The sequence below is a fragment of the Nelumbo lutea genome, chromosome 1 (assembly GCF_056320005.1).
Source record: "Nelumbo lutea isolate HS-2025 chromosome 1, American lotus-T2T, whole genome shotgun sequence".
NCBI lineage: Eukaryota > Viridiplantae > Streptophyta > Magnoliopsida > Proteales > Nelumbonaceae > Nelumbo > Nelumbo lutea.
Window position 1 is genome coordinate 22,676,487 of NC_142684.1, and position 20,217 is coordinate 22,696,703.

General features: G+C 41.0%; 1 protein-coding gene across 3 annotated transcripts; it reads left to right on the forward strand.

Annotated features, from left to right (window-relative positions):
* The first annotated feature begins 850 nt into the window (after window positions 1-850).
* OGG1 (8-oxoguanine-DNA glycosylase 1) lies at window positions 851-18,188 on the forward strand. 3 transcript variants are annotated; one of them, XM_088964888.1, is made up of 5 exons: window positions 851-1,807; window positions 3,668-3,878; window positions 17,369-17,554; window positions 17,677-17,839; window positions 17,927-18,188. In XM_088964888.1, exons 1-3 carry the CDS (start codon window positions 996-998, stop codon window positions 17,417-17,419), a joined length of 1,074 nt encoding a protein of 357 aa, XP_088821014.1. In that variant the 5' UTR covers window positions 851-995; the 3' UTR covers window positions 17,420-17,554; window positions 17,677-17,839; window positions 17,927-18,188. The 3 variants fall into 3 exon arrangements, with proteins under 3 accessions (XP_088821014.1, XP_088821013.1, XP_088821012.1); XM_088964887.1 differs by having other exon boundaries at window positions 867-1,807; window positions 17,335-17,554; XM_088964886.1 differs by having other exon boundaries at window positions 899-1,807; window positions 17,335-17,554; window positions 17,650-17,839.
* The last annotated feature ends 2,029 nt before the right edge of the window (window positions 18,189-20,217 follow it).

A 20,217-nucleotide genomic window follows, 5' to 3' on the forward strand; every position in this document is an offset into this window, starting at 1 on the left:
GGGGCCTTAATCCCACACTCCGGTTATTTGGTATATCTGAAACTCTGTGACTTGGATTTGTGTTTTCTCATGGAGCTAGTTAACCCTTTAAAACGACAGAAATTCTAATTAGCATGGAATAAGAAAACAGTACAAAAATCATATCGGCAACCATTGTAGCAACTGAAAGCAATCTTTGTGTAGGACTAAGAAGACATCCTCCTCCCCAAAGATGAAAAATGGCCTTTCCTCCTCCGGTTCCCAATCAAGCAATACTGTGATGCAACTACAAAAATCCTGCACATTACTCCACTCATCAACCTCTTCCTTTGGCTCTCTAGCTCTTGGCCCTTGTTGTTTGGAGGGAATACTTCCAGTTCAAACCGTGTCAATTTCTTCTTCGCCCCTTGGATTGTATGCATGTTTCTTGCCATTGGGGCACCACCTGGATTAGCACATGGAAAATTGCACCCCTCCTTATGGTGTGCCTTCACAGCACTTCCCTGGACTGGGTTTAGATCAAGTTGTTGATTATGCTGTAGTTCGTTCATAGATTCATAATTCCTAACCGGTAGTCTATCATTCCACAAGCCAGAAAAAAGATTGCTTGAAATCAGGTGGAACGGCAATATAGTTTACTGGAATCAAGATGTAAACAAAATGAATTTTGTTTAAATTGGTTTATCTAGAAGTAACGAATAAAAAAAAAGATGTCCAAAGTTAACTGACGACTGTTATTACAGAAACCTATTAAGGGGACTGATAGGGAATTCTCCCTTATAGCTGAGTTTAAAATAAGTAAAATTATAAATTTATAGAGTGCAAAACCTTATATTTTATATTATTTTGCATGTGCATTTATACTCTTTCCAATCGGAGTCTTAGATACAGAAAATTTTCGGTACAGAAGAAGATGTGCATGAACGAACGAGGGACGTGAGCTATTCTTTGTACCGGTGCCTCCATTGCCCCTGTATTTGTGCTTTTTATTTAGGATACTGTAGCGGTGAATAGAAATGAACGTCGGTCATCAGATGCTGCAGTGTCCAAGAATTCTGCCAGTCATGAAGAGGCAGAGACCTGCAACGACATCTCCGGTACTCACTAATAAACCATGCACTCCATCAACACCTCCAACCCCAAAAGTCACCCCAAAGACCCACCAGAGCAAGAACCCCACCTCCATTACATCTTCAATCAAGAAAGCCAAAAGACGCCTCACCCCTACCTTCAACGATCCCAAATCCAAAGAAACCCTACCACCCACAGCAGAGGCCCCAAGAACAACTCTAAAATGGGAGACCCTCAACCTGGGAAGATCAGAGCTTTTCTTGCCCCTCACATTCCCCACTGGTCAGACCTTCCGATGGAAGCAAACAGGCCCTTCTCAGTACACAGGCGTTGTCAAGTCCCACCTCTTCTCCCTCAAGCAGCTCGACGACGGCAATGGTGATGTCGCCTACTTCCTTCATCGGACCACAACCGGTGAAGCCGACGCCAGAGCCGCTCTCCTTGATTATCTCAACATGGGAATCTCGCTTGGGGACATGTGGGCGTCGTTCTCGGCTTCTGATACCAGGTTTGCCGATTTGGCGCCACATCTGGGTGGTGCTCGTGTTCTCAGGCAAGACCCTGTTGAGTGTCTCTTTCAGTTCCTCTGTTCTTCTAATAACAATATTGGGAGAATTACCCGGATGGTGGATTTCATTTCTTCTCTAGGCAGTTATCTGGGAACTGTTGAAGGATTCGATTTCCATGAATTTCCGTCTTTGGAGCGGTTGTCGCTTGTGTCAGAGGCGGAGCTTCGAGAGGCTGGTTTTGGTTACAGGTTAGTTACCTTCTAATTGTTTATTCATCGGTTTCATTAGAGTTGTTTCTTAATTAGCATTTCTTTCTCTTAGCAAACTACTTCTGTTGATTAATTAGTGCCTTGCATTGTGCATTTGCATCAATGATTGTGCTGTTATGAACTGAACTAATTGGTTAATTGCAATATGGGTCAAATATTTCTGTCTTTTATTTGTGTCTCCGATGATTTGTTCTCTTGTCCCTAATGCTGTAAGACGTATTAAGGAAGATAAGGACATTAATCGTAGACTCATAGTACTTGAACAAGAAGTGAAACAAACTTTAGTAGATTTTGTCCTGCAGCACTGTTGGTTAGAGTTTGATGTGCAATAAGTTCCAGATGGGAGATGCTTCAGTGTGGGCAATGTTGCTTAACAAAATAAAAGACAATCATCTGTTTATCAATAGGCTTACTCAGCTGTTATTTTTCTATTTTGATCATTTTGCTTTGCAAATTTCTTGATTCTTGATCTCTGTCAGATGAATTTTACCCTTCTATTATAAAAGGAAAAATGCTAAGGATTGTTACTTGAACATGCTGATTCTGAGCCGTCGAAAAATGTTTATTCCGAGATTAAGGCCTGAAGCTTCTATTGAAGTTTGTATAATCTTGTCCCACCAATTGCAGGTACAAGTACTTGAGATCTACTCATTTTTGATATTATTAGCAGCTATATTGCTTTAGGGGAAAAACAGTTGCCAAGGACCTTGGGTGACTCCGGGTGCTGACTCTAAGGCAAGTGCCCAGGCAACACTTAAGTGCCTAGACAATGCCTGGGTGCCTGGGGAAATGTATTATTTAAGCAGCCAAATAGAAATAATACACTTATGTGCATCATCAAAAACTTTCAATGCTACAATTAACAGATAAATAGGTCTAAGAATTAAAAAGGTATGGCAGTTATTAGCATTATACATCGAACAACAAACAGAGCAGTGCCAAAAGTAAATACATGGATCACATTGAAAATATGAAATACTATCAGCTTAACAATTAAGAGATATTAGAACACAAAACTTAGGAAAGCAACCCTTAACTTGCAAAAAATATTCAGTGAGCATAAGAAATCGATTAAAAAAATATTCAGTGAGCATCAAATGAGAAAGGAATGCATGCAAAGAAATCTGAAAAGAAGAAAATCAAGATCTAGAAAAGAAAGGTTTCTCCTCTTCAATTAAAAAAAGACTCCTGGTTTAAAATTTGAATGAGTAGCAAAAGAAAAGGAGATGGAGAGATCATAGTTGTCAACCTGTCTATGCGATTGTGGGGTGCCTAGGCATTGTGTAGGTGATAAAAATTTTATAAACCTAAAAACTAAATTTTGGTTAGTTCCTTAGTTTTAAATACCAGTCAGCATGAATATTTATTAAAAAATAGCAGTTCTCTTTATTAAGAGCATTAATTTCTTCTCAAAGATGGCAAATCCTCATATCTAAAGGAATATAGTATTCTTAAATATATTAATTTTAACATTTAAAAAATACTAATATGACGAGTATTCAATTGAGCAATTTAATATCAAATTGGTAACTAAAGAAGGCTATCATTTTATATCATCAAATTTATGATAGAGAGTAAGGAAATGAGAAAGAAGTAAAGAACGAGGGTAGAGTCACTGTTTTGTTTACAAAAGAAAGGGGGTGAAGGATAGGTTGAAACTTCAGAGCAGCACAATAAACAATCCTGGCGTAGACTCGTTGAGGAAAGGAGAAAATGGGGGCAAATTCAGATGTTATTCTTGAAAGGAATGATAATACTGTCTCTGTATGATTCATCTCTTTGACTTCTTCTGCTGGCTTTATCTTTACCATTATTTAATGATCCATGTTGTTGACACAGGGCCAAGTATATAGTTGGTACAGTTAAGGCTTTGCAATCCAAACCTGGTGGAGGTGCAGAATGGCTTTCATCTCTTCGTGAATTGGATCTTGATGAGGTGGTTGATGCTCTATCTACTTTACCTGGAATTGGACCAAAAGTTGCAGCTTGCATTGCTCTCTTCTCTCTAGACCAACACCATGCCATCCCTGTTGATACACATGTGTGGCAGGTTTGCTCTTTCATTTGCCCTTTATTATAAATAGATGATTAAAAGGTGGAGAGTGGGGTGGGCATGTCCCTATATGTCATCACTAGAAAACTTCTAATATGCCTATTTGTTAAATGAACCAAAACCATAAATGCCCGACACTTCTTTGACAAGGTTTGGCTTCCTTGGGTTTCTTTTCTTTGTGGGTGGGTAATAGAGTTTTGCATGTGTGTGCTTTGGTCAGTTTCAACTTTCAAGATCCATGGTTATAAAACTTGGGCTGTTTTTGGATTGGGGTGGAAACCAGAAAGCAAATTTACTACTTTCCAGAACCTTTGAAATCCAGAGAGCAGTGGACTATTAACTTTGTTTTCCCTCATTTCAGTGGAAAACGAAATCTTTAGAGGGGTTATAGAGAGGGATGAAGTTCAAGCAGGGCTTGAGTTGGAAGACATTGGTCTCAAGGTTGTCAGTGAAGCAGTAGAGACAAATGTTGAGGAGGATGAGAAGAAAAGAAAGTCATTATCAATAGTCTATAAAAGGAAACAAAAATATAGAACCAGACTTTTGCAAGATGATGTGGAATTAGGTGATGAGGGTGGAGCAACGTTGGCTATAGAGGAGGAAGAAATAGTAATAGATGAGACTCACGAAGTTGAGAAAATTGTGGATATGGAAAAGGTGATAAACACAGAGGTGAAGATCAGTGAAACTTTGGGCTTATTCTTCTTGGGGGGGGGGATTTTGCAAAGGAAGCTTTCAAGAAGGTGGAAGAAGAATCTAGAATCCAGTCGAAAGAGAAGGATAAGGGGATATTAATATTAGATGCTGAGACGGCTAATTCTGGTTTTGGGAGAACTGAGGAGATTGGAAGTCTGAAGATTGTCGGAGACTTCGGGGAGGGGAAGTTTAGGAGAGATGGCTTGAGTGCTGCTTAATTTTTTGAAAAAGAATGCAATATTTGAATTAGAAAGAATCAATGCTAAAAGGGAGGTTTATACGAAGACGGAGAAAAGTCCTAATGCAGTAAGAAGATTTAGAAGATAGAAAACCAATCAAAAGATTGATGCAAGTTTCAAAAGCTTTTGCCAGGTTAAAGTTGGTAGTATTTGGAGTGGGATTAAAGAAGGTGAAGAAGATAAAGAAAGTCTCTCAGATGAGAAATGAGAGATCTAGTTTAGACAATGGACACAATGAGAAAATGGATAAAGCTTGAGTTTGAGTATTTCATCAAATGGTTGGTTGGGTTTAGGGTGTTTTTCTTTTGTGTTTTTTTTTTTTTTTTTGCACGGGTTGGAGGTAGGGATAGATTCAAGTTGAGTCGAGCCAAGCCGATTACTTGGCTATTCAAGCTTGACTCGCCAATACTTTGAGATAAATATTCCATCATCATTGAATGACCTGAACTTGGAAGACAAGACCGTCATCACCATCTCTTCCATTCACCACACGATTTGCAACTTTGCATTGACTCTCTGCCTCTCCCTCTCCATCTTTCTAGCCCTCTTGTCCTCCATTGTTGTTGAACCATTTAGTCCTTCCTCTCAAATCCTATTCCCTTACCAGTCACCTCTCCATACTCTAACTATCCATTTGTCATTGTTCAATGGCCTGAACCCTGAAGCCAATGCCACCATTGATGTCTCTTCCATTCATTGCACAATCTACAACTCTGTATCAGCTCTCTACTTCTCCCTCTCTTTAGACCTCCTTGTTGAACTCTGAATTTAAGATATAGAGACACAGACTCTGGCTCAATTTGAGGTAACATCTAAGCTACTACTTTTATTTGGTTTCCGTTTTTTGTTTCTTTTTGCTGCAAAATAAGATGAACCATAGCCAATTTGTGCTAATACTCTCTTAACTCTATCTTTGCAGAGGCTTTACAGTTCATTGTTTTCCTTCGTTCTCTCTCTCTCTCTCTCTCTCTCTCTATCTATCTATATATATATATATATTCCGGTCTTCCCCTCTTAGTTTCTAGTTTCATTTGGTATCAGAGCCATTTGTCCCGAAGCCAAGCTTCTATAGGATAACGAGAATTCTTTGGCTAGGATTAGCAAGGGTAGAACCCTTGTTCCTACTAGGCAAAGTCGTAAGAGCCCAAGTTGAGTGATTGAAGGGCAACAGATTGTTGACTAGCTTCAAGGATATCAAAACCCATGGCTAGATTATTAAGATCCTTATCTAAGTCTAACAATAATACTATGACCTCTTTGAACTCCACAAGTAAAACCATGTCAATAAAAAACATCGAAGAAGTTAGTTTTGAAAATTTAGAAAGATCACTACAGAATTGGTCAATTCCTAAGATGCCTAGGGAAGTGTATAGGTCCGGTTCCTTCAGCTTAAAAGTTGATTATAATGTCAAAATGGTAGAAAGGACCGTAGCAATCAGTGAAGGACATTAATACTTCTATCCCCTAGCGGGAAAGAGAGATTGCAATTTCTCATACACCTTGGATTGTTGCAAGTAGCGGTGAAGCCCTTAACAAGGTTAGGGCTAAATGCTGCTATGCTGGTGTGTGTAAAAGACATTCGCCATATTAACTTCAAAGATGCAACTATCGGAATAGAAGGAAGCTTGAGTGATGGCCTGGGATGTTTTAATTCATTCCCTAACTTTTTAGTATCCCTAACCGACCATGGCGTATGTACAACCTTAATCTTAAGAGTGCGAACCCAAGGTTTTAACATGAAGCCTGGATTAGAGAATATAGCTTTAATATATAGGATGTATTTCAAAGTAATGAACATAGTTTGCCTTAACACTCGGTACGAGTGTAAAAAAAGGAGTAACCATTCTGGTTCAAACAAACATAAAAAATAATGTTACTGTACCAAAGCCGATCATGTGGAAGGATGTAGTATTACCAGAAAAAATGGACACTAAATTCAGAAGAAAATCCAACCCCTGTAAAGTCTACAGAATTAGAATCCATAATCCAAGAAAATGATGGAACATTAGAACTAAGGTTTAAACCAAACTATGACCCACCAAGAACTTCCTATAGCTGTGGAAGTAGGACATCACAAAAAATTAGACAGGTTCCTCTTTAATGAACTTTGGGAATCCCGTGTAGTAAACTTGGTGTCGAGAGCTTTACCTAGAGTCACCTTGGATCACTTCCTTAGTAAGTTAGGCTTAGAAACCTTAACAAATGGCCCTACCCGTTTAGATTTGAAAACACGTGGCTTACACATCCAAACTTTGTGAGAAATGCAGAGGTGTGGTGAAAGGAGGAGTGGAATGGAAAGAGGTGTGGTTTCACAAAAAATTAAAGAGATTGAGAGAGAGAATTAAGAAATGCAATAGGGAGCAGTTCGGAAGAGTAGAGGATCACTTTCTTGTCTAAATTAGAGGAGCTAGATGAGAAAAAAGCTTAGGGGATTCTAGTTGCGGAGGAAAGAGCTTTAAGATGTAGGGTTAAGAAAGAGATGCAAGAAGTGCTTTTAAGGGAAGAGATTTGTTGGAGACAAAAATCCAGATGCAAGTGAATTAAAGAAGGGGATGGTAATACAAAATTCTTTCATGCCCTAGCAAATGGGAGGAGGAAAAATTATGTGGCCAACTTAGAGATAGAAAGGTAGGAGATAACCAATCAGGAGGAAATTGCTATGATCTTTTTGGACCATTACAAATCAATTTTTAGGAGGCCTTTGAATGAAAGAACAAGTTTGGAGGGAATTGAGTGGCCTTGTGTGGAGACTGAGGTAGCAAATTGGTTGGAAAGGAATTTTGAAGAAGAGGAAATTTGGAAGGCAGTTTCTTAATGCATAGATGTAAAGCCTCCTGACCATATGGGTTTACAATGGCTTTTTACCAAGATTGTTGGGATATTGTGAAAGATGACTTAGTTGAGGTCTTTAATGAATTTGTAGAATAGCACAAATTTAGCCCAGGGGTGAATGCAATATTTCTAGCTCTTATTCCAAAGAGAACTGATGCTAGTCATCCAAAGGACTTTAGATCAATCAGCCTAGTAACCAGCATTTACAAGATCCTAGCTAAGGTTCTCTCGTTGAGAGATTAAAATTAGTTCTCCCATCTGCTATCACTCAAAATCAAGGGGCTTTCATTCAAGGGAGGCAGATAGTTGATCAAAATCTAGTTGTTAATGAATGTGTCAAGGATTTGAAAAGATCAAGGAGGAAAGGTTTTGTGTATAAGATGGACTTGGAGAAAGCTTATGATTTGGTGGGGTGAGAGGGTGAAGCAAAGAGAAGGTTGCTGAGAGGGTGAGAGGGTGAGAGGGAGAGGAACTGTGTTTTCATCTGGTGCCATTGTCTGAGTTGGTGAGAGGGTGAGAGGGTGAAGCAAAGAGAAGGTTGCTGAGAGGGTGAGAGGGGGAGAGGGGGAGGAGCTGAGATGGGAGAATTTGTGGAGGTAGGCCGTTGGAAAAAAAGTTTTGAAGATTGAATCTAAGGAACTCCTATTTGAGGAACAGAGATTAAATGGTCAGCTGAGCTTGAAGATCAGGGAAGCAAAGAGAGGGATGGTGCTGTTAGAAGGACTGGGGGTAATTGAAGGGCTCAAGGAGTTTGTGGAAGGTGCAAGTAACAAAGGCAAGCAAAATAGTTGGAAAGAGCTTTTCTCAGAATCTGGAAGAAGGGTTGTTGTAGAGTGTAAGAGAAACCTTAAAGGTTATTTTATCTCCTTGACAAAATTTTTTGGCAAGGGTAGAAAGCAAGATGATCTGCTTTCCAGAAGGAAGGGTCAGGGCTGGAAGTCAGTTCTTGACGCCTTATGTGAACTGCTGAAACGCATGAGTGTAAAAAGAGAAGCAATAGTAAAAAGGAAGATAAGCAGGTCTAGTAGTATGGTGAACAAGACTAAGCAAGAGACTCCTTTAGTGTTAGCTGGGGCAGGTAATTACAGAATGGGAGTAAACATACAGAGAGGGGATTGGGAAAGTAAATTGATAGTTGAAGCTTCAGCTCCCATTCTTGACTGGAGGAAAGTTGCAGATCTCTTAACAACAAGGTTTAAGTTGAAGAGCACATTTGTTTTAACATCCTTTGAGAAGAACAAGGCTTTGCTGGATTTGCTTGAGAACAGAGTAGAAGTTGAGGCTTTAAACATCCAAGCTAAGCCTGGAAATTTCATAGTATAAAGATGGTGTCCGGGTTCAAACTCCAAAGATTTCTTTGTTGAAGATGGAGTGGTGGTGCGTCTGCTAGGTCTTCCCTTTCATTTGTGGAAGCAAGAAACTGCTGAAGCCATTGCTTTGATGTGTGGAGGATCACTAGGAGGGGCGTTTTGGGGAGACCTTCGTTCAGCTTCCATTTTATTGAATGGAGTAAAACATGAGGAGATACCTCGGAAGATAGAGGTGCTAGTCGAGAGGTAGTGCTACTCAGTGTGGCTGGCTTCATCCACTGAATTGATGCTCTGGAAAGAGGCTCGTATGGAGGGAGATGAGAAGGTTGAAGAAGAAGAGCTGCGTGGCAAGAAAGGGTTGGAGGATTCAAATAGGAAAAGCACTTTCACTAAAATGGAAAAACATTTGCTGGAGAAACAAAAGGGTAGTAGGCAGGGGGTGGGATTTTCGCGTGTGGAAGAAGTGAGCAGTCTGGAGGGTGGCAGGTACTTTGCACAGGTTGTAACTAGCGCCAAGACTGTTCTGAACAGGGAAAAGGGGTTGGGTCAAGGAAGATTTGAACTTAAACCTGTTAGAACCAAACCGGGGTCGGGGCTGGACGCGCGTGACCTTCTTAAAAGTCACGTGAGCTCGCGGGTGCTTACAAATGGGCCAAAGCAAAAGCCCATGTGGGCTGCAAAGGGTATTCTTAAATGCCCAAACAGGCCAGCGGGCCCGACCCAGATTGTTTATAAGGCGCGTGAGCCACTAAAGAAACACGTGACTAGGGTTTCGACTATGATAGACTTCGGTTTCGGTCTATCATCGTCCCCAGCCGCGAGCCAAAAGGGGGAATGTGCGCAGTGTCGGAAACCAGGAAAGAAGAGGGCGTTATAGTGGGTCTCCCGACGCAGCTTGAAGGTGCTTAGCCCCGTGCAAGGCTTCTCAGAGAGGCCGGAGCTAAGTTTCACTAGGGGAAGAACTGAAGAGAAGAAAGAGAAGTTTGAAGGGTGGGTACAGTGCGGTGAAGACGATGGTGAACCGGAGGACCTTTCTGTCGATGGCTCTAGCATGGGCAGTGTAAACGATGAAGGCAGCTGTGCTGGAGGTGATATGGAAGGGTGGAATATTGCAAGATTATTCCAGGGTGAAGACTGCAATCGGATTATCTCATTCCCAAGACCACAGAGTGCGCAAGGTTTATCAGAAGGGGAAAATTGGGAGAACCGGAAGCAGAGCAGGAATATGCTATCTAGGGGTGACCTAGGGGTAGAGTGGAAAGATCACCAGGTTGACCAAAGGACAGATGTACTCCCCAACCAACTCAGGAAGATAATTATTTACCAACCTTCGAAACAAGAGGAGGTCGGGAGCAGTCCTATTCTAGCTTGTCCTTCAGTCCCAGGTAACCATGTGATTTTGGTTTGTGCTACTAATGTGTCTCCTGTGTCTTTGGTTCTAGATTCCGTTCCTGTACCATGTCTTGGAAGGTGCGGGAAGAAAGGTATAGAAGTGGGAAGGTGCGGGAAGAAAGGTATAGAAGTGGACAAGTGTGGGAAATCATTGAAAGAGTGTTTAAGGATGTGGAAGGGCAGCTGATATGGAGGAGGGAAGGGGAGGAAGGAAGAGAGGAGGGGTTAATGGAGAGGAGGGACAGGAATGAGGGTAGAGATGGAGAGGTTTACGGGGAGAAAGCAAGGAAGGAGGGAGGTAACAGTAAGGGGATGAAGGTTGGAGAGGAAAGAACTGAGGTGGGAATAGAGGAGAGGAAGGAAAGGCAGGTGGACAGAGATGAAGGGGATTCTGTAGGAAGGGTAGGGGTGGTGGAATCGGTGAGAGAAGACACGATAGCAGAATTTGTAGGGAAGTTGGGTTGTAGGCTGGAGGATTTGAACGAGTTGAAAGAAAGTTTACAGAAGAGGAAGATGCAGATCATAACAAAGAAGAGGAGGTTGAGTGAAGTAGAGAGACTAAAGAGAGATGTAGAAGGAGACAAGAAGCTCGAGGTAAAAGGAGATAGAAGGAAAGGGGGAAAGTAGCGGGTAGGTGGCAAGGGGTCTGTAAAAAGAAGCGGAATGAAGATTTTTTTAGTTGGAATGTGAGGGGAATTAGGAGTGCGAAGAAGAGAGCAACAATAAAAGAGGTAATAAGACGGTATGACCCAGACATTGTGCTGTTGCAAGAGTCTAAGAGAATGGAGTTTAGTGACAAATGGGCAAGGAGTGTATGGAAAGCCAGGGGGATTAGCTGGGTGGCGGCTCCATCGTGGGGTGCTTCCGGGGGGATTGTAACAATGTGGAAGAGGGATGTGGTTGAAGGGATGGGGGAGTTGATCGGAAAGTACTCGGTTTCCATGAAGTTTAAGCAGCAAGAGGATGATTATATGTGGGTGCTCACAAATGTTTACGGACCGAATGATTACAGAGAGAGAAAGGAGTTGCGGGAGGAACTGGTTGATGTTAGAGGGTTGTGGGATGGGCCTTGGTGCATGGGTGGGGACTTCAATGTGATAAGGTTCTCGGAAGAGTCCAATAAGATTAACCAGAGGGTGACAAAAAGCATGAGGAAGTTTAACAATTTTGTGGATGCCTTTGAGCTTAAAGAGATTCCCCTAGCGCATAAGGCATTTACATGGTCAAATCTCCAATCTAGAGCTGTCCCAAGGGTGACCTCAGATCACTGGCCCATAGTGTTATGCAAGGAAGAAAGAAGGTGTGGAGGTCCTACCCCCTTTAGATTTGAAAATATGTGGTTACTACATCCAGGGTTTACTAACAAAGTGAGGGAGTGGTGGCATGAGTGTAACCCGTCGGTGGAGTGGGAGGGGATAAAATTCCATAAGAAACTACAATTCTTGAAAGCAAGAATTAAGGAGTGGATCTTGATGGAGTTTGGGAGGAAAGAAGAAAGAAAGGGAGACTTGATGAAGAAGATTGAAAGCCTTGACTTTAAAGAGGAAAGGGGAGAATTTGGAGAGGAAGACAATGACCTCAGGAGAGAATTGAGAAGACAGTTAGAGGATTGCCTGCACAAGGAGGAAATTAGCTGGAGGCAAAAATCTCGGTGTAAATGGCTGCAAGAGGGAGATAGAAACACTAGGTATTTCCACTCTCTAGCAGATGGCAGGAGAAGGAAGAACTTTATCTCCAAATTGGTAGTAGATGGAGTTGACTTAGTACAGCAAGAGGAGATTGCCAGGGCCTGTGTGGAGCATTTCAAATCTATTCTAAGAAGGCCTGTGAGTAGAAGGGTGTGGGTAGAAGGTTTGGATTGGCCAGATGTAGGGGTGGAGAACAGGAGAAGGATGGAAAGAAGCTTTGATATAGAAAAGATCAAGGAGGCTGTGTTTTCTATGGATAGAACAAAAGCTCCAAGGCCGGATGGGTTTAGAATGGCTTTTTATCAGGATTGTTGGGATATTTTGAAAGGTGATCTCTTGCGGGTGTTTGAGGAGTTTTTCAGGAGAGGAATTGTCAATCCGGGTGTGAACTCTACATTTATAGCCTTAATTCCCAAAAAGAAAGATGCATCCCACCCGAAGGATTTTAGGCCAATAAGTTTGGTGAATAGCTTGTACAAGATCATTGCAAAAGTGTTGTCTTTGAGGCTGAAGAAGGTAATTCCGGATATCATTGAACACTATCAAGGGGCTTTGTGAGTGAAAGACAAATTACAGACCAGATTTTAACTGCTAATGAGATTGTGGAGAACTTTAAGAGGGATAAGAAGAAGGGAGTGGTCTGTAAGCTGGACTTGGAAAAGGCTTATGACTTGGTGGACTGGGAGTTCTTGAGGAAAGTTTTAACCAAATTCGGGTTTGGGGCTAGATGGTGTAAGGGGATCATGGGCTGTGTCCGGAATTGTCATTATTCAGTGCTAGTGAATGGGACAGTGGTAGATTTCTTTTCAGCCAATAGGGGTATAAGACAAGGAGACCCCCTTTCTCCTTTCTTGTTCATTTTAATTGCGGAGGTTTTGGGGAAATTGATTCACAGAGCAAATTCTAGGGGGCTCATTAGAGGCTGGAGGGTTGGGAGGATGGAAACCCCCCTCACACATTTACAGTTTGTTGATGACACGATTCTGTTTTGTGAAGGTGGTAATGTGAGGTTTATTAGGAATTCAAAGTCGGTGATACAACTGTTTGAGCAACTGTCCAACTTGAAGGTTAACCTTGGGAAAAGCTATGTAGTGGGGGTGAATTTGGAGGAGGGAGAGATCAGGGAGAGTGCTGAAGTGCTGGGGTGTGAAGTCACGGGGTGGCCTTTGAACTATTTAGGATTACCATTAGGTGATAATCCCGAGAGAGAGCTTCTGGAACCCGGTGATGGAAAGGTTTGAAAAAAGATTGGTATCCTGGAAAAAGAATTACCTCTCTCTTGGCGGGAGAATTACATTAATTAAGGCCACGCTTGCTATGTCGGTGTTTAAAGTCCCAGTGAAGATTGCTAACAGATTAGAGCAGTTAATGAGAGATTTCCAGTGGGAGCCGGGAGAAGAGAAGAGGGATCATAGAGTTAGCTGGGAAATAGTGTGCAGGAGTAAGTCGTGTGTTGGTTTGGGGCTTGGGAATATTAGGAGAAGGAATATGACTCTGCTGGGGAAGTGGTTGTGGAGGTTTCCTATGGAGGAGAAGCTATGGGCTAGAATAGTGGCAAGTATTCATGGGTTGGAGCACAACGGATGGGATGCTGGAATCAGAGCTAGGATCACAAGCAATTCTTCTTGGAAAGCCATTCATGACCTGCTACCAGTTTTCATTCCTAATATCAGGTATGACTTGAATTCCGGTAATTCCATAAAATTTTGGGAACAAACCTGGGTGGGGAGCGCCCCTCTAAAGGATCAGTTTCCGTCTTTGTACGCTCTTTTTGATTTGAAAAATGAGCCGATCTCGTCTTTCATCACCCCGTCCTCTTCCAATTCTGGGATTTGGTGGAACTTGGGTCTAAGAAGGGATTTGAGGGGTTTAGACTTCGATTGTATTTCGAGCCTTCTTGCAATTCTTGATAACGTTGTCTTAGACCCCACTAGGGCGGATTCTAGAATTTGGACACCTAACCCCAATGGCATTTTCTCTTGTGCTTCTTTCTTCAAAGTCTTAAGTCAGTCCACTAGTCCTACCCTGTCCCCTTTTCCTGTTGGTGAGGTATGGTGCAGAGCTATACCTCCTAGGGTTGGTAGTTTTTGTTGGGAAGCCTATCTAGAAAGAATCAACACTGGTGATCTACTCCAAAAGAAGAGACCCAATACTTGCTTGTCACCTCAGTGGTGTGTTCTGTGCAAAGCAGATGGGGAGACTGGTTTTCACCTAATGGTGTCGTGCCACTTCGCGAGGTCGTTGTGGGATTGGGCTTTCTCCTTGTTTGGATGCAGCTGGAATCCCCCATCAGACATGCAGGGCCTTTTCGCCCCCTCCTTCTTCAGGTGGCAGTTAAAAAAGGGAAGGACAATGTGGAGAGGACTAAGGGCTGTAGTATGTTGGACACTGTGGGAAGAAAGGAACTCCAGGATATTCTCAGAAACTCAGAGAGGGACAGCAGATTTGAGGACTATCATACAGTTTAGGGCGGTACAGTTGCTGAAATCTCTAGAAATATTCACAGATTACACTGTGGATGACATGTTGAGGAAGTGGGGTGAAATTGCAAGTTGCACGCAGACCAAGTCAGTAATGAGTGTGGCTTGGACCCCCCCACCTAGTGGATTCTTGAAATTAAACTTTGATGTATGCAGTAGGGGAAACCCGGGACAATCAGGGATCGGGGGTGTTTTTAGAGATGAAAATGGGGTCATCTCTGCTATGTTCTCAGGCCCAATTGGAGTGGGTGACTCCCTTAGAGTTGAGATATGTGCAGTTATGGAAGGAGCCCGGAAAGCTAAGGAATTGAACATCAAGAAACTTATAATTGAAGGGGATTCAGAGGTGGTGATAGGGTGGCTGACCAAAGAACAAAATGATCTTTGGAAGTATAACAATGAGAAGAGGAAATTCAAATGGCTGGTGCGGGAGATGGAAGTTAAGACATGTTGGATTAAGAGATCAGCTAATTCCCCAGCTGACAGTTTAGCAAAACAAGGGGCAGAAAGGGATTCCTTGTTTTGGGCTAAGTTGTAATGTTAGTGTCCTTGTATCTTTGTATTTTCTTCTTTCCTTTCTTGAAGTTCTTTGTGACTCTTGGAAGATAAGTGTGTTTGTCTTCCACTTGTAAATTTTCTACTGATGAATTAATGAAAGTGTTATTGATAAATAAAAAAAAAAGCTTATGATTTGGTGGATTGGACCTTCCTTATATAGGTGATGAAAAATTGTGGGTTTGGAGAGATGATGCAAATGGATTTTAGGTTTTGTTAAGTCTTGTCACTATTCCATTTTGGTTAATGGGACTGTTAGGAGTTCAGCTTCAGTCAGGGCAAACTCTGTTCGGGCAGCCTTTACTGCCTTGCATTGAGAATATCTCCATACTTACATGCTTTATTTCATGGAGAGATATTCCCAATGCAAGGTTGGAAAAGGCTGTTAGAACGGTGTGGGCATGGATTTTCCCTGACTGAAGCCGGTCTCGACTGTTAGAGACTTCTTTCCAGCTTGTTGGGGCTTGAGGCAAGGTGATCCTCTCTCACTCTTTCTTTTCACCCTAGTAGCGGATATGTTTAGCATAATGATCTTAAAGGCCGATAGGGAGACTATAATTTTTTTTTTTTTGATAAATAATAGAAACTTTTATTAATAAAAAGATTAAAAAAGAGGATACAACAAGAGGGGTAAAATCTCTTAACCCTCTCTGAAAGTTTACTTCATAGTACAAAGCTTCCCAGAAAAGAATAGCTCTTCCCACCCCTTACTTAGCCAAAGAGTCTGCCAAGGAATTGGCACACCTTTTAGTCCACTGATAGGGAGACTATATTAAAAGGTTGGAAAGTTGGAAGAGAGAGGGTCCTAATCTCCCATCTACAGTTTGTTGATGATATTATAATTTTCTGAGGGAGGAGAGCAAAAATTTGTTAAGGAATTTGAAGGATCTGGTGAAGAAGTTTGAACTTCTAATATGAAAGTCAACCTTGATAAGAATTGCATGGTAGGAACCAACATGGAGGAAGAGAAGCTAAACTTTGTTGCAAATATTTTAGTGTGTCCTTTTGCTAGTTGGCCTCTGGCCTACCTAGGACTTCCTCTAGGAGCAAACCCTAAGGAGAGTAGATTCTGGAACCCCATAGTGGAGAAATGTGCAAAGAAATTGGCAGCTTGGAAGAGGAAATATGTATCTTTGGGAGGAAGGATTACTTTGATTAAATCCACACTTGCTAACCTACCAATCTATTTCTTATCAATTTTTAGAATTCTCCCAAAAAGAAGCAAAGAAAATTGAGAAGATTATGAGGGATTTTTTGTGGGAGCCGGGAGATGGAAGGAAGGATCATTTGGTTAAGTGGGAGGTTGTGTGTAAGAGTCTTCAACAAGGTGGATTGGGTATTGTTAGTGTGGATAAAAAGAATAGGGCTCTGTTAGGGAAACGACTTTGGAGGTGGCTGGTGGCAAGAGATAAATTGTGACATGAAGTAATAGTTAGCATACATGGAAGGTTGGGAAATGGTTAGGATGCAAGTGTATCTACCAGAGCTACTTTGGCCTTGCCTTGGAAAGCGGTTCATAGCATTTTGCCTCACTTTCTTCGTTTCGTTAGGTACGATGTTTGCTCTAGGGCTTTTGTTAAATTCTGGGAGGATATTGGGTTGGTTCTTGTTTGTTAATGGAGCTCTTCCCCTCCTTATACTCGGTTTCTTTGTACAAAAATGGGTGTGTATTATGATTTGTTGCTCCTTCAATACATCCCGTGGGACTTTGGTTTTTTTAGAGGGCTTAGGGACAACAAACTTTCTGCTTGTATGGATCTTCTGCAACTCCTTCAGGATGTCTGTTTGGACCCCACTAAACCTGATAAGCATATTTGGGTCCCCAATCCTAAGGGAGTTTCTACCTCCACCTGTCTATAACCCAGTTGCTTTGCTAATCGAAGACCTTAGTTGTGCCAATAATTCAGCCTGAGCCTGCAAAGAGTTTCCCATGTCAATTGGCCCCAAAAATAAAGCCAATATCCCATACCAACTGGCCTTGAAAATAAAGCTGATAATCCAAATGCAACTTTATTGTCATTTGGCTTCACTTAGCCTCTTTCTTTAGAGGGTGGGTGGTGGAGTAAAGAATTTTGTGTGTGTGTCTGCTTTGGCAAGTTCAATGATCTAAGGTTATAAAGCTTATTGTTGAATGTCATGATTCATGTGTGCATAGTTTCTTTTTTGGCAATGATAAAGCTGCATCTTGCCAACTGTTATGCTCAGTGATCCTCATCAAGTTCTCATTTGCAATTGTTCATTTTAATGGGGTTGAGCAAAAGATTGCTACTCGATACCTCATTCCAGAACTTGCAGGTGCACGTCTTACCCCCAAGCTTTGCGGTCGTGTGGCTGAGGCATTTGTGAGCAAATTTGGAAAATATGCTGGCTGGGCACAAACTTTACTTTTCATTGCTGAGTTGCCTTCTCAAAAAGCCTTCCTACCATCAGGGTGCTTGAGTGCCAAGGAAATCAAAGCTGCCAAGGGAGATGGGGATGCAGGTAACAGAAGATTGGTATTTTTGGAAGTTAATAGAACTTCCTAAGTGGAATTGTAAACCTGATTTTTTGATTATTCCTCTTTTATGGATTTTTAGTAACTGCTTATTCATTGATTTCTCAAGAGGCTGATTCATAAATATGACTGTGTCTGGACTGGGAGTGGTATGGATGAAAGACTTAACAACAGTTTTGGACTTGTTGAAATTAAATGGAATCAGATTCTTTGTTGAACGTGTTGTACTATGTACTGGTAGAGATTGATTTCCAAGTAGATGACTCTCTGAGGTATCTTTATTAGCCTCTTTCTTCTGTTCTTTATTTTTGTTTTACCCATTTCTGTTATCTAGTAATTTTCTCTTTTGCTCATCACAGGTAAATGGAATGATTGACGGCGGTAGTTGGTTTGTCATCAGTGTAAGTGCAGCTTTGTTTCTTTATCCAATAGAGCCGCACTTCATTTGTATATATATTTGAGCTCTGATTCTTGTAATTCCAGTATTTCGCCTTTGATAGTAGACCAATTATGAGATCTGTTTAGTGTTTGGTGGAGTTGCAACAAGGTTACTTATATGAAGTCAAATTGCAACTTATTTGTCAGGCAAGTTAAAAGTAGAATTTGAGTATCGTTAAAGCATATTGCAATCTCTCTAGCACACATACACATGCACATGTACATCAAGCTGATCCTTTTGTCTTGATTGAAAAAAATTCTTTTGTTAGAATGGTTAGTACAAGTTTTTTCATCGGATAAGAGACAAACCCCATTTATAAAGGAATCTGCCCCTTATCATTTCTGGCCCTATGGTTGGTGGTTATGTAATAGCGCTAGGCCTTTGAGGCCAGTGTACATCGCAATATAAGTTACTTTTTCTCTCATAGTCAACTTTAGATATTGTTGTGATATAATGAAAAATTAGCGGGGACTCGTGTAGTGTACGGGCTTTGTTAAGCAAAAGCTAAACAATATAAATACATAAGAGTATACAATTGTTTTATATTATAATTATTTATATTTTATATACTATTTTTTAATAATTTTTTTGCAATATAAAAATAATAATAATTAATTTCAGTTAGGATGATTCGTCAAACTAATGAAATTGATGAAATTGACCAACCCAACCTAACTTGACTTGAGTTGTCAGTTTTTTAGTATTTTCCTGTTAGCCTTGGTTCAGCAATTTCCCAACCCGACCAAGTTGGGTCAGTTTCGGTTTGGTCATTTGTAAATTGACTAAATATTTTATATTATAAATTTAAATTATTTATTTATTTTTAATAATACTGCTATAAGTTTTTAAATTTAAAAATCATTTTTAAGCATAAATCTTTTGAGTTGATTGTCCAAATTCATACAACCCAAGTTGGCCAATTTTTATTAATGGTCAGTTGGTTTCGGGTAGACCCCCGGGTTGGGCTTTTCCTCTTTATAAGCAGAAAATGACTAGGCCCTAAGCCTAAGCCTGGCCCAACCATTAGGCCTAGATCTTGAGCCCAAGCTTGAACCCCAATCTAGACAAATATTTTATATTATATTAATTATACATTTATTAATAATGTATTATATATTTTATAATAGGGCAGATTTCTTAAATTACCCCTACTATTTAGCTAATTGACTAACTATACCCTTATTGTTTATCTATTGTCTTGCACCACCGCTACCGTTTCTAACAATTGTCTAAAACCTCCTTTGTCGTTAATGCTCCATCATAAACCATTCACATGTGACATCATGTGACTTACATTTTTTAAAAATCCCTAATTTACCCTTTTATGGTAAAAAATGCATTTTTTTCGGTGTTCCCTTTTCTCTTTCCTTGCTCTGCATTTTTTTTCTAGGAGAGAGAAATATCACAGGCACATAGTCAATCAAATTCGAGAAAGATGCATGTGTTCTCTCTCTCTCTCTGATTTTGAACTTGGTTTCAGTTTTATTGGTTTCTGGTATGTGGTTTCATATATCTGATATCTAGGTCATTGCGAAAGGTATGGAATATGATATCCTCTTGTGCCCAAGAAACACTAGAGCTTCGTCTCGATTTTTAGGTGAATCTTGCAAAGGAGAGAGCAGATGGGTTTTGGTGATGACTTCTGTACGTGTGGGTTTTAGAACATTTTTCACAACGCAGCAAGGCCATTTCTGAAAAATTCTCTCAATGTTATTGCTTAAAAAAGAAAAAGAAAACTAGTGATATGATCAGAAAATTGAAACATTGTTGGATCCTATTACACCGGAAGGGTTGAGGTTTCTTGTGATTGGAAGTCGGTGGCCGATGGGAGTGCGAAGTTGCACAATGTTTTGGAAGCGGGTAAGATTTTCAAGGTCCCTAAGACGGTAAAAGCTGAGATTTGAGGCTTTTGGGGTGGGTGGAAAGGAGATGGGTTTTGCACATAAAAGAAGTAAGAACGTGTAGGAATCGAATTGGGAAGATTGATGGCTGGTTTTCTTCTAGAAGCATAAGGGCAAGGTAGGGGAGACAGGAAAAGGGAGGAGCTCGTCGTCTTTGTTAGTGGGGCAATTGGGTATCAACATCGACCTTTTGTTCCCAAAATACCAATTCTGGTTAATGTTCTCATGACTGACGACAACCACATAACTATTTCCATGAACCTCAGGCTGCAACCCATCTCCTTGGCAAGGTCAACAATCGAGAAGGAAT